Source organism: Columba livia, chromosome 3 (assembly GCF_036013475.1).
Source record: "Columba livia isolate bColLiv1 breed racing homer chromosome 3, bColLiv1.pat.W.v2, whole genome shotgun sequence".
NCBI lineage: Eukaryota > Metazoa > Chordata > Aves > Columbiformes > Columbidae > Columba > Columba livia.
Genome location: NC_088604.1, coordinates 71,413,686 through 71,427,890, shown reverse-complemented (window position 1 = coordinate 71,427,890; position 14,205 = coordinate 71,413,686). Strand labels below are relative to the sequence as shown.

Below are 14,205 nucleotides of genomic sequence, written 5' to 3'. Positions count from 1 at the left end.
AGTGGTTATCACTTGGTCTTAACTAATGTCTTTGAATTAGTGAACGTTGCCATGAGGCTTGAATTATTCCATAAACTCATACAAGTATAAAGAATATTGAAATTATGTTCTGTCCTTATAAAAACATTGTTATCATGAGTCTACTAATGACCACAGTAGCTCCTGCTTGAAGTTGGCACACACTTTGATAGTTAAGGAGAAGTTAGTGCAAAACCAAGGTAAAAAAAAAAAAATCAAATACATAAAAATGAAGTAATTTCAGATGAAATTGTTATTCACATGGCTATCTAATGATTTCTTATATTTATTTAGCTAAATATTTTCTTTTTGCAAAGATCTAAAGTATCTCTTTTTCTGTCAACATGCATGCTAGATAGAAAAATAAGTTAATTGTAACGTTGTTTTATTCAGACTGCTTAAAATTTCAGTATTATCAACCAACGTATATTTTCTTCCATTCCAAGCAACAGTCAAAGAATAATAGGGGCATGCTACTGCTTCATATCCAATCTTGATTTATTTTTAAAATGCTTATGTACTTAAGGCCAGATTATAAAAGCAGAATGGACTATTGTGATAATCTGTTCTGATCTCCTTTAGAATACACATTACATGACTTTCTTGGATTAATTCTTGTTTAAACTGGAATATATTGCTTCAAAAAAACATCCATTCTTTGTTTACAAATCACTTGCAGACATTAGATCCTATTATACCTCTCAGTAGTGAAAGATAAAAAATTCCCAGCCTCTTTTCTTTCTACCACTCCAGCAGAACCAGCATGTTCCCTACATTGTATATTTCCCATTCCTCAGTGTCCTTTACATTTCCGATTCCCTTTGTCCTGTTACAAAGCAATAGGTTATCATCATCATAAAGATTGGCTTCAACCTTTGAATGCAACTCAGGAAAAGCCACCATACCCCTGAAATAGGACTGAAAAATTGCTTATACAGCAAAAGGGAGTTAGACTGTCAGGTAAATATGTTTCACACAGAATGAAGGAACCTTTCTGTTTGAAGTGAACATTCCCACTGGAACTTGTGGGTTCCAGTTAAAACAGTGGCTGGCCAATAACGAATAGTATTTTTCTTCTAGAGATTTCTGTTTATTCATCAAAGAGTTGCCTCAATGCTTTTTGGCATGGATGGACACAGCTCAGATTCAGCTCATGATCCATCACACTGTTTCCCAGACAGAAATCCCGTTTTGTAGTTGTGGGTAATAGTTTGTTATGAGAAAAATAACTTAACATGTGACTGTCCTGAAAAGCTGTTTGCTTAAACTCAGTTTACCAACTGTTCAGATACCCTTGTAGCATAAACTTAACCATCAATGTTACATGTTCATTAGTTCCCCTTCTCAAAATGTTACAAGCTGTATCACTGATGTTCTATGTTCTTGGTTTTCTTGTAAATCATTGATAAAAATTTTAGGTGGCATAAGGCCAAGAATCAATGCTTTCTGGGCTTTTTTGGAAACAACTGCTTCATAATGATTGCCTATTTACAGTTACATTTTACTTATAGTCATGCCAGATAGCTAAGTTTTCATCTTCTTAATATATGGCATGTTAATTTTGTATCACTCTAGACAATTAATCAAAATGCCAGGTGGCAGCAAAACAAGTGCCTTAAAGAAGTCTGCTTCATCGACTCTCTTACCTTTATCAACCAAATTTTGGTTGGCAAGCAACTATTCCTAATACAAAACCCTGGCTTCTACTTTCTGTTCATCAAGTATTTGTTTCCTGTAAATACTGACCAGATATCAGTTTTGTTGATGTCTTTTAAGAGAGGTTCTGTGTGGCTTACAGGATCAAAGCACTCAGAGATGTGTCTGCCTGTCTATCTGACTATCCAAGTGAATGTTTCTTTATCTAAAACCTAAGTGTTGAAGGAAGACTAATGCCGAGAAAAAAAGACTTTGTGTTTAACTTGAAGTGTGAAGAGATGCTGATTCATCTAATATTTCCTAAAAGGAGTTGTAGAATAACAAAACTGTTCTTCAAACAGTCAGACTTCTCAGTAGTCTCCTGGACATGGAAAACTCCAATGTTTTCTGTTCCCTCAGGAATGTACATTATGGGAAATTTAATTTCAGCTGGCAAGTCTATCTTTTAAGGTTTAGTTGGTCGCAACAAGATAGTTTTTAAAGAGCATATCATTTTTAGACTTCATGGAAAGAGGTCTCATATTCTTTGTGCTAAAATAAAAGAGTACAAGCTTCCTTGGTACGTGATATGCATTGTGGATCCCTAACTTACCACATAAAACCAGCTTCCAGAGTAATTGGCATAATATGCAACACAAATGCATCTAGCAACAGATTGCTACCCAACTTGATAGTTGATGCTTTGAGATGCCACCAGGGAGTCTGACCTAGACAAGTCTCTAGAAACATCTTTGACTGGTTTGTTTTGGACTTCATTTTCACAGACTCTTCTGGTGCACAAAGGTCTCTAGAAGGCAAGGAGATTCTCCTGAACGTGCAGCCCCAGGAAGGGGGAAACCTAAAGCTTTCTAACTGTCTTTAGCTCTGTCAAGCTTTTTCTTGCAATTTGATCTCACTGTTCATAATCCATCTTTTCCCCCTAGCATAATGGATGCAGTCCAACCTGCTGGCTAACTGCTTCAGTTCACAGGTACCTGAGATGCACTCAGCATTGAGATGAAAGATTTATTGAAAAGTAGCACAATATAAGAAAGTTAGTCTCCTGCAGTAGCCATTTGCCCTGTCGGGCTGGCTGTCTCTGCAAGTAAATGCAAATCGTTCTACAAGTGGTGATAATACAAGCTGCTTATAAAAATATGTTAAAGATGCACAAAATATGGCCTCTGTCCAAATACAGTGGAAGGCAGGTAATTCAACAAGCCAGTGCCAGAGACAGCAGAGAGAATGCTTTAATTCAGACCTAAACACTACAATATACCAACATAGCAAAATGACTTGCAGTGAACTGTTACAGAGTCTCCCTAATGACTCTCTGAGAAACTTCCTTCTTCTCCCCAAAGTAATAAAAATATCTTGTTTAATTGTTTAAATGGAATATTGTGATTCATGAATAAAATACCAGCTACATCTGAAGGCTGGGAGGGAAAGCAAATAATGCAAGAACAAGCAATCTGCTGCTGTACCTGAGTGCCCCCAACAGGTCACACCACAGATGAAGCCAGTGACATGCTGGTGGCAAGAAAAGAAGCTGCCAAGTAATGTATAGCTACTCTTCCCTGCTATATCATCTGATCTGACAACTTTGCAGAATGTATTGGCCAGTTTCTTGATGTTTTGACAGCAGTATGATCAATTTTAACAGATCTCTCCTATCAGCTGCTACTGCAACTCATATCACTGCTCACTTTTTCTTTAGAAATGTTGTGGGCATTTATATCCCTGGAATCTGAACAAGCACGAATGGGGGCACTCCTTTTCGGGGTACTCCTTTCTTTTTTCCATGTTTCCTTGCCAGTTGGGGAAAACTTATGCAAAAGAATACCCTATTTTCAAAATCTGCAGATGCACATTCACCACGCTAGTCAAAGGTAGTGTGGGCTTGTGTGAAGTTTTTCTGTGAGCTGAAATATCAGGAGATATGGAAACCTAGTATTAAAAGAATGCAGTGTGGACAGAAATCCTTTCATATTAATTGAGGTTTTAAAGGAATTTGTATACTATACATGTGTGTGGCAAGGGGAAATTTTTTTTTTTTTTTTTTTTGCTTGCAATACTTGCTAGAGCAATTTTTTAAGTGTATGCTACAAAATAATAAAGTCGGTCTTAAACTAATTAATACATATTTACCCATTCAGGCAGAAGTAATGTCATGTGACAATTCTAATTAATCAGCTGAGTTTAGTGCAGGAAATTGTCAAACATGATAAAAAAGGTGCTTCTGAAGTATTTGTGGGTCAAGATTTTTTGATAACTACACTTGGAAAAAAATGTAAGTTACTTCTCGATAATTCACATGCAGTTAAAAAAAGAAAGAATAAATTTTCACTAAATTTCTCCAGTTCATAGTTACTAAACAAGAGTGATTTTGTTAGTATTCTCAGATCTGTATCTTTACACATATACGTCCTTACAGCTCTGTGCTTTCCCACCCAGTCCCCTGGCTTCAGCTGCTACTCAGTGTCAGTGATACCTACATACATCTCCCAGTTTCTTCCACTTTTCTGTCTAATGTCTAATTTCTGTCCATCTCACTTGGCTCACCTTTTGAATTTGTCATCACCATCCTGTGATTCTGTGATCCTCTCTCTCTCTCTCTAAAATTGAGCTACTTCGTTTAACTTCTGATCCTCTTTACACCAGCTTTTTTATAGCTAGAACTACACAACAAATTTTACAGACTTGCAATTTCCTATGGCCAGTGATGTGCCTCTCTTTTCTTTCTGTGCTATATCTGCTTTTAATGTCTCCTAACCACCTTATTCCCTGACTTCAGAGGTAGTTGGAGTTCCTCAGATTCATCGCTCCTGGATTATCAGAACTTTATTCTCTGAGTTTTTGCCATAGGCAGAGAATCTCTGCTTTCTTACTGCCTTTTGAAGTTGTTGCCTGTGCACTAGCCAAATACAAGTAATTTTTTGTCCTTGTTTTTCCACAGCTGAAATAAAAATAGGGAATGGGAAAGGAGAACCTACTTGTGATCAAAACTAATTTAAAGGATATTCTTCTCCTGTCGAAACCAAAAAAAAATATGCTTTTATTAAATTCAGAGAGAAAATTTGAACCTCAGTGTTCAGGGTCTCAGGTGGATGCAGAAGATGGGACTGCTTCTGTCTCTTGGATGACTTTGATCTGCTTTCATGGAATATCCATGTATTCAATCTTGTGACCTGAGAAGTGGAATTTCTGGGAGCCAGCATCTACTTCAGGGAATCTTCATTTGTAAATACAGTGCCAAGACATACACTGTACTTAGTCCACTTTCTTCATTGCATCATATTGCCTCTCATATATTCCATGTGATTTCCAATATAAACTGCTCCAGTATCCTCTCTTCTCAATATTCTTTATTTTCTATTTTCATACTCCTCACCTTGTGCTTTCTTCCATATAATTCTGCAAACTGCAGCCTGTCCCGCTCTCTGCTCCTTTTTGATTTTGTCCATGAATTGTGTTGTATTGGTCCAATTAGGGGTTTCTTACCTAAATATTTTCTTGAGTCTGCCTTACTCAATTTTACATGACTTTCCAAAGTCAGGCAAATTGTAGCCTTCTAGAATATAATTCTCTTTCTGGTCTCCCATGTGATGCTCTTGTGGAAATAAGAAGGAGCTGATGCTCTGAACTTGCTCTTCCTATCCTACCAATGGCCGGAAGATGAACCTAGTAACTCAGGAAAAATAAAGTTAGGATGCTCCATGGAGAGCCATGTCAGTCCATCTCTTTTTAATCTATATTTTAAATGACACTTTCGTAAGTATTTTTACTAGTCCAATGAGTACTAAGGAGTTTGTACTTTAAGTTGCCTAATTACATTACAGAACTAATTCTTGTGGATTTTGTATGTGTATTATAAATAAAGTGCTTAGTCTACATTACAGACTAATAGCCTCCACAATCTAATTTTGAAGCACGCAGATGGTTATTTGATTTATAGCAGCAGTAAAAACAATCTGACTCCAGAAAGTAGATTTTCTTTCCTCTGAGACGGTTACAAGCAGTTAAAAGAAACAAGTAATTGAATTACCTTTCAGAGATTAGAAAGTTTGGCTTTACATCTACTGTTAAACTTTTGTCCTCTACTGGGCAGATACTTTTAGGTGTGAGGGGGAAAAAAACAAAACAAAACACAAAACTCTGCCCAAAATGTAAATGCAAAATTAAAATAGCACAAGTCATGGAGGGTTGGAATAGAAGATCTTTTAAGGCCCCTTCCAACCTAAACTATTCTGTGATATTAAACATAACTTGCAAATTAAATAACATGGCATGGAATCATTGTGTTCAAAAAGTGTATGTTGTGAGAGTATTGTGCATCCAGGTTCATTTCAGTTTTATCTTAGTATCTGAATCTCAGTGTAAAGACTGCAATCCATAGTTAAGCCTGTTTTATTCCTGTGCTAGCCCAATGATTTTATCTATATAACCCTTGTTTTGCAACATCAAATGATTGAATGTCCACTGGTTGAAAGCCCAGTACCATTCTAAGACTCAAGTGTAACCATTCCAGTCTGGAAAGTGGGGAGCAGGGAATAAATGGTTACAATTATCTAGTCTCTCTGTCTATGTGATACCCTATTTTTTAGTCATTTATAAATATGATTTCTAAAGGCTGTGACAAGTCTTTATGAGAAAAGATTGCAGAAAAGAACTTCATGATAATATGGTTGAAATACGGTAAGTAGAGCTGGGAATGTTTTCCACTCAAAATGTTATTCCACAAAAAGTATAGATTTGGGTTGACTGGGACAATTCACAAACAAGGGAAAGTTCACAACAGGATTCATGTTTCTGAGAAAAAAAAAAACAAAAACAATGAAGAAAGTGTTCTTCATATACCTTTAGCCATCCTAACACCACTGATTTGGAGTAAATCACATTTTTAAAGTCTCTTTTTTTTTCAAATAAGCATTGAAACACATGGTTCTATGGTGAATCCCACAACTATTTACCTACCTGTGTTTCTGAGGACCTTATTACAGTGCCATATAAATGCCTCACAGGCTTTGCTCAAAAGCTGCTTTCTAGCAGCAGTAGACAGCTGGTGATTTCTGTGTAATTTTATGCCCCTCATTACCATAGTATTTGATGTCCTCATGACTATTAATGGACTTTGCCTCTTAACAATACAGTGAAATCAGCAAGTATCATTCTGCCTCTTTACAAACGGGGAACTGATGAGAAGCACAGATTAAGTGACTTACCTGAAAACCACAGGAAGGCTGTGCTGCTGCCAGGAATTGAAATCAGGTGCCATGAATGCCAGTTCAGTCAAGTTACCCATATATTAAACTTTCGAAGAGGTTTTTAGTAAAAATAATTGGAGATATTTTTCCTCCCTGTAGCATGCAGAACCATTTTACACATGATAAGTGCATGTCTAAATAGGAGGCACTTTGATAATAGAGTGATAGATATTGTGAAATATTCTGAATGTACAGAGAGTTGGATTAATCATTTAATGACAGCTCTTTATGTGTTAGATATCTAGCCTAAGTTAGGTTTCTCAGCTTCAGCTATAGCACTTCTACAGAATGATTCATCCTACCTATCTTAGATATCACATGTAAGTCAGGATAAATTATTTTCTTAGGATCTTGTTTCTTCTCATTCTATATATTTAGAGCTTATATGACTTGTTAGATGTTAGGTTAGATGTTTAATTTCTAAACACCTAAAATTGTGTGAGGTGGTTCACAGTCTAAGCTATTTAGGTACCTAAGCCTTAGTTTCAAAAACAGCTTAGGCCAGGTGACAGGATCAAAATCATTGGAACTGAAGCAGCTGTTGTGGGAGTCACCTAATTTCAGGTGTCAATATCTAGCGAATTGTCTGATCTCTCTTTACTACTAATAGAACAGGTCACTTCAGGGCTCAGTCCTCCTCATGGTGATGAACAAATCTAAAAGAGAAAATACAACTTTCATCCTATGTCTTGCATTAATTATAAAAGGAGTCTGAGCAACCATTGCAACTATAGGCATCATCACTGCAGAAATCCAAACTAAATGAAAGGAATCCTACTTTAAATCTCCAGTTAAGGATAAGAGTCGAGGTAAACCAGTAGTGACTGTCTTCTGTAATATCCTTAAGTATCTCATCCAGACACGATCAAAAATAAATCATGAGCTCCAAAGACATTGACTTGCTTTAAGCATGTTGATTGCATCAGTCCTGTGTAATATGTATAGCTGTGGTATATAGGAGAAAATGCCTTTAATAGATATAATCTGTCACTATATGCAAATAGTGAATTAATAATTCATAAATAAGTGTTTTGGTCCTTTACAAAGCTCTTATAAATGCACCCTCAATGTAAAGTGAGTAATTTTATTTCAGGCCACTGGATAAAGAATATAAATCCACGTATGTAATGTTTGACTGTGTTATGGCAGCAAATGTTTACACCAGGGGTATTTTAACAGTTAAAATTACATTCGGCCCTTGGAAGGCAACTGCGAGGCTGATGTGGCCCCCGGTGAAAATGAGTTTGACACCCATGGTGTAAGCGTTCTGCTACCACATGTTTTAGTTGGTTGCTGGGTTTCAAGTGAGCTAGTGTACAAGCACAAGGAAAAATAAATTGGAAAATGACATCTTATAAATGTATCTGGACTTTGAAGTTAGAAAACAGGCTGGTAACTAGATGTCAGGATGTGCAAATGCATTTAGTTGGATCTTTCTTGTCTTCAAATTGATTATTTTCTTGACTTGTAGTGTGAAAATCACTGATGAGAGTGGTATACTGATCTGGCATAAGTCTTGTTCTGAACCAGCATAAAATATCAAATATGTTGGTCAGAATGTGACAACTTTGTCCACCTTGCCAGTAAGCAGACTGGACATTTCCTTTCTGTAATTTTCTCCAAGAAGGCAGGTTGATTCCCATCTTAACTGTCTTCCATTTTTGTGTATGAAAAAAGGGGAAAAAAGGAGAGGAGATGGAAGAAATCTCTCCATGTCATTTCACAGTTAATGACTGGAAAGCATATCCTTTTTTACCAGCTGAGAATTTACAGCGGAAATGCCAACAGAATCTCAACTACAGTGTCAATGGTGTTTGCCTCTGTAATGAGGAGCTACTAAGAATGCCAAATCCAGCACAAAGTTCCCTTTTAACACAATAAGACAATCACCATCCAGACCTCCAGGTCCAGTCTCTGCCCTGAAGACAAATAAGGTCATCAGAGAGTTTTGCAGCTGTGGTTATTCAGATTTGTGTTCAGCATATATTTAGTGCAAGGATCACAAACTTTGCTGAAAGACAGAGTCCAATGTTAAATATTTATGCCAGTAGTCTGTGTTCGAGCATGATAATAACATAGAAAAGCACCAGTTGACTTGTTGAAGCCTTGCTTTCAGGGAGACATTGCAGATATGTCTTGTGCATTTCCAGATGTTTTCCAGATCCAGGATCCTTAATTCAGGATTTCTGGCTGTTAATACACTGAGTAATGTTTTGAAGGCTTTCTCTGTTTTTAGGTCTTGCTTTTCTTTTGAAAGGAAGTTTATTTGGATTCTTTGTTAATTGACAAAGGTGGATACCTTCTATTTGATAAATTTTTTTTTGTCTGTGATACAACACTTTTTTGTCTATATGTTACAGTGTTTTAAGAATTCGTATACTCATTTTAAAAACTCAGTGTAACAAGACATATTATCACAACATTTGCAGAAGAATCTTCTTAAATGTACCAAGAAAACATGCAGTGGAACCACTGTCTTTGTAGTTCACAATTCTTCTTTGGATGCTTTGCGTATGAGGTTTTGGTCCTAATGCTTCAGTTTTCCTTGTGTGAGTTTTTTGCAGAGCAGTACAGGTTGGAGAAATAATTTTTCATTTGTTATTTAGAAGGAAAGGAAGAAAAGAAAGGAAGGAAGGAAGAGAAGAAAAGAAAGGAAGGAAGGAAGGAAGGAAGGAAGGAAGGAAGGAAGGAAGGAAGGAAGGAAGGAAGGAAGGAAGGAAGGAAGGAAGGAAGGAAGGAAGGAAGGAAGGAAGGAAGGAAGGAAGGAAGGAAGGAAGGAAGGAAGGAAGGAAGGAAGGAAGGAAGGAAGGAAGGAAGGAAGGAAGGAAGGAAGGAAGGAAGGAAGGAAGGAAGGAAGGAAGGAAGGAAGGAAGGAAGGAAGGAAGGAAGGAAGGAAGGAAGGAAGGAAGGAAGGAAGGAAGGAAGGAAGGAAGGAAGGAAGGAAGGAAGGAAGGAAGGAAGGAAGGAAGGAAGGAAGGAAGGAAGGAAGGAAGGAAGGAAGGAAGGAAGGAAGGAAGGAAGGAAGGAAGGAAGGAAGGAAGGAAGGAAGGAAGGAAGGAAGGAAGGAAGGAAGGAAGGAAGGAAGGAAGGAAGGAAGGAAGGAAGGAAGGAAGGAAGGAAGGAAGGAAGGAAGGAAGGAAGGAAGGAAGGAAGGAAGGAAGGAAGGAAGGAAGGAAGGAAGGAAGGAAGGAAGGAAGGAAGGAAGGAAGGAAGGAAGGAAGGAAGGAAGGAAGGAAGGAAGGAAGGAAGGAAGGAAGGAAGGAAGGAAGGAAGGAAGGAAGGAAGGAAGGAAGGAAGGAAGGAAGGAAGGAAGGAAGGAAGGAAGGAAGGAAGGAAGGAAGGAAGGAAGGAAGGAAGGAAGGAAGGAAGGAAGGAAGGAAGGAAGGAAGGAAGGAAGGAAGGAAGGAAGGAAGGAAGGAAGGAAGGAAGGAAGGAAGGAAGGAAGGAAGGAAGGAAGGAAGGAAGGAAGGAAGGAAGGAAGGAAGGAAGGAAGGAAGGAAGGAAGGAAGGAAGGAAGGAAGGAAGGAAGGAAGGAAGGAAGGAAGGAAGGAAGGAAGGAAGGAAGGAAGGAAGGAAGGAAGGAAGGAAGGAAGGAAGGAAGGAAGGAAGGAAGGAAGGAAGGAAGGAAGGAAGGAAGGAAGGAAGGAAGGAAGGAAGGAAGGAAGGAAGGAAGGAAGGAAGGAAGGAAGGAAGGAAGGAAGGAAGGAAGGAAGGAAGGAACCCAACCAACCAAACAAACAAAACAAAAAAACAAGGGGGAACAAGGTTTTAATGAGCAGTAATGGGATAAAACTTTACGAAGCACTAATTACTGTTGTGAGTGCTATAACATAAAGCTCTGTCTTGTTCCTTTAGCACACCATAAAGTCATTCCAGTCATGGAGAAAATTCATCCTACTCCCTTCCCCTTTGGCCTTCTTGATTTTCCTGTTTTCATTGGGGCTGTTAGGACCAATTGCTTTCACTTATTTCACTCTACAGTAGACCAGATTTATAGGTGAATCTGAAGCCTGGTTTACAATGGTTATATAGCCACTGGTGTGGAACTGTACCAATGCAGAACCTGAGAGTGGACGTGATTTACATGTGCGCAGAACATAAATTGCTCAGCTTATCTCTGGCTGAAAGCAAGCTAAGTTAGACCAGGGAATGTTATTGCAATGGCATCAGTCATTTTAGAGTAGGCATTTTTGTTAGTAAGGATACAGTGAACATGTTATTTAATACTGCTGTGTGTCAGTGTCTCCATCATGAAAAAGGAAACATTTCCATAGCCAAAACAATTAACATTTCCTGGAAGACTCTGGAAAAAAATACACCTAACATTGAAAAAAAATTATATTGGAGAATTATTGTGCTAATCAGTTTCATGAACTTTATTTTGAAAATAAATTTGGCTGGGCAATTTTTACAACCCCTTATCCCTAAAACATTATACTGTACTTCTAGCTATAGATCCTTGGGGTTCTTTTGTGGGTTTCTTTTCAATCTGTATACAACATTGATGAGTATCTGTTGTTGGACTATATTTATGACGTTTATAATAATTCTTATAGCAATACAATATTTCTTCAGGTTACTTACAGAAACAGTCTACTGTTTTCTTTATTTTAATATCCAACACAATTTTCTGGTGGTGAAAATGATAGCTGGGAGTTGGAAAACAATGCGTATGATGTGAGTCATAGCAGAGTGACACCCGATTTAATGACACTGCGAAGTTTCAGACTTCTGACCAATAACTCAAACTTAGCATGTGAGACCTTAGAAGGGTTGATTTGATTATGTGGGACAGATTCAAGCTCAAAATTTGTGGCTTTTTTTTGGTGGTGGTGATTGTGGTGGTTTTTTGTTGTTTATGTGTGTGTGCGTGTACTGTTAGAAATTTAACACCAGTCTTTTGTATTGCAGTACAACCGCTACCAGCGCTATGGGGCCGAGGAGTGTGTGCTGCAGATGGGAGGAGTGCTGTGTCCCACTCCTGGCTGCGGAGCGGGTTTGCTTCCTGAACCAGGAGTGAGGAAAATTGTATGTGAACCAGGCAACGGAATAGGCTGTGGGGTAAGACATACATTTTTCTATTAGTGATGGGGAAACAATTGATATTGTACAATGTTCGAATAAGAGGGGAAATCGTTTTTTCCTTTTCCATCAGTGACTCTGAGTTGTCCTCCATACCGGAGTGGGATACTTTAGTTCAACAAACAATTTAAATACAGCACTATGGATGAGGAATTATTATTTTGTCATATAGACTATGTCATTTCCAGAATTCTTCACTTTATTGGTTTAAGAAGTTGCTGAGTAGTTACAGTAAGAAATTGAACTGTGCAAATGAAAATCCAGATGCACTTTGACTTTCTTCTCCTGGCACTCAGCAAAATTGAACAGGATCTTGAGCCAACCATTCGTTATTTTATTAACAGCAACTTTGTAAGTCTTAGAAAAATGGGAGAGGGAGAATGACCAGTCTGTGATACTGTAGTGACATTGCTTACGTGTTTTAAGATAGATGATGAAAACAAATATAGAAATATTTTTTTGTTTTCTCATAAAAGTTGCTTTCAGGGAGGGGGAATGCAAAATTAATGGTGGATTTCTGGAAAACAAAAGCAGATAACACTGAAAATGTTTTGCCTAAGAGGTCAGATAATATGGATCAGCAATTGTTTTGGTAGTAGAAAAGACAAGTACTTTACAAGAACCAAGCTTTGGGGGGAAATAGAAATATGTAGAGAGAAATCTGTGTATAGAAGAACATATTAAGTGACTAAATGATGTTTTTCATGGATGGTATCATTAATGAATTCTATGCAAGCTATGAGAGAAGGGAAAAATACCTTTATTTATAAATATTATCATGCTCTTGCTGTTGTCTGTATTTTGGAAAATGCACTTTTTACTGCAGTTTTTAGGTTGCCCAAACTGATACCATGGAAGAATAATAGTTTGCTGAACTAGGAAGTGGAATTAACTTGTCTTCTATAAGTAGGTTAGCATCTGTCGACCTTGGTAAGGCTTCCTATCTCTCTATGCAGTGGTGCATGTAAAACAGAGTACTTCCCAGACTTAGTCAGCAGACATAGGTCTATAAAATAAAGCAGAAGGTGGGAAAGTAATAAGAAACACGAATGAGTAAACAAAAAGAAGTGCCTCTGGATTAACTATTAAGGACCGTTCAAAAAAGATAAAATCACTAATAATTTTTACTCTGCTCTCTGCCTTGAAGTGATGAAAATCATACTGTGTTTTTCAGCTTCATTCATCATCATTCTGAATGTGCAAATGCCCTGTAAATAAAGTGCACATGGCATAAAGGAGTGATGTATTGCCTGGTTTAGCAAACTGCTTTGTTTCCTTTCATGGACTCTGTGCTGTGCTTTCTTGTGACCAGATCTGCAGCCTTGAGTTTAACCTCACTCTTTCTTTTGGATTATGTGGCATCTTGAACATTAGGGGGTACAGTTCACCGAGACTGAAATGAAAAGCAAGAGGGTTTTTGTAATCTAGATTTGGGTAACATTAAGGCCTTTCCTCAGAATCTGTAGTGGAACAGGGTGAAAATGCATGTCTTTGAATCTTTCTTTGACACCAAGACAGTTAGAAAGGCTATTTATTTCTACTCTGTTTTCTGTTGTCACTTTGAGTATTTTCTATTCGGAAAGTTAAGCTATGTTGGGGTTTTTTTCCAAACAAAACCTGGCCTTTTTTAGTGTGGAGGCCTTTCAGTCTTCTTTATGGAATCCAAGAATGTCTACTTCAAAGCTCTGCACTACCTCATGAGTGCACACAATCATTTACGAGCTCAAAAAAAAGGCCTGAGATAAAGAACATCCCTTTTGTTCACCCAGAAAAAGGTAGCGCCTGGGTTAGAGATGTATTCCTTGTTGCAGCTGGTAAGCAAAGAAATAAGGAAGACAATGTAAACCTGGAGATTCTCTATGAATATCTGTGTCATCCTTTAAGCTATACTTCAGATACGTTGTGTCTCTTTGGGGTTATTTGAACCCCTGTCTTTGGGGAAAGTTCAGAGTTGATAACTTATTGCTAACAGCAGAAGTTAATCTGACATCAGGGGTCTGTTATTCACCCAAAAGCCCTTGTAGAAAAATAGTTGTCTATAGCACAGAACAAACTGATTGTCCAGGTCTGAATTGCAGTGTAAGGGTAGCTGAGAACTGTCAAGTAGACGAGGATTTTGATTAACTGATGAGATGGGTCAAGGGAGGGAGGAGGAGTAGGTTTTCAAGAGTAAGTTGAGACAGTAAATGAAAAGGGGTTGCAGCAG

The 14,205-nt window shown here is 37.8% G+C and overlaps 1 protein-coding gene across 3 annotated transcripts in view; it reads left to right on the top strand.

Moving 5' to 3' along the window:
• Positions 1-14,205, top strand: part of PRKN (parkin RBR E3 ubiquitin protein ligase) — a 732,020-nt gene that overhangs the window by 605,637 nt on the left and 112,178 nt on the right. For all 3 annotated transcript variants that reach the window (XM_065057577.1, XM_065057579.1, XM_021295975.2), the window contains one exon: positions 11,829-11,978. In XM_065057577.1, the coding sequence (XP_064913649.1) occupies positions 11,829-11,978 (150 nt within the window). The remainder of the gene's footprint in view (positions 1-11,828; positions 11,979-14,205) is intronic.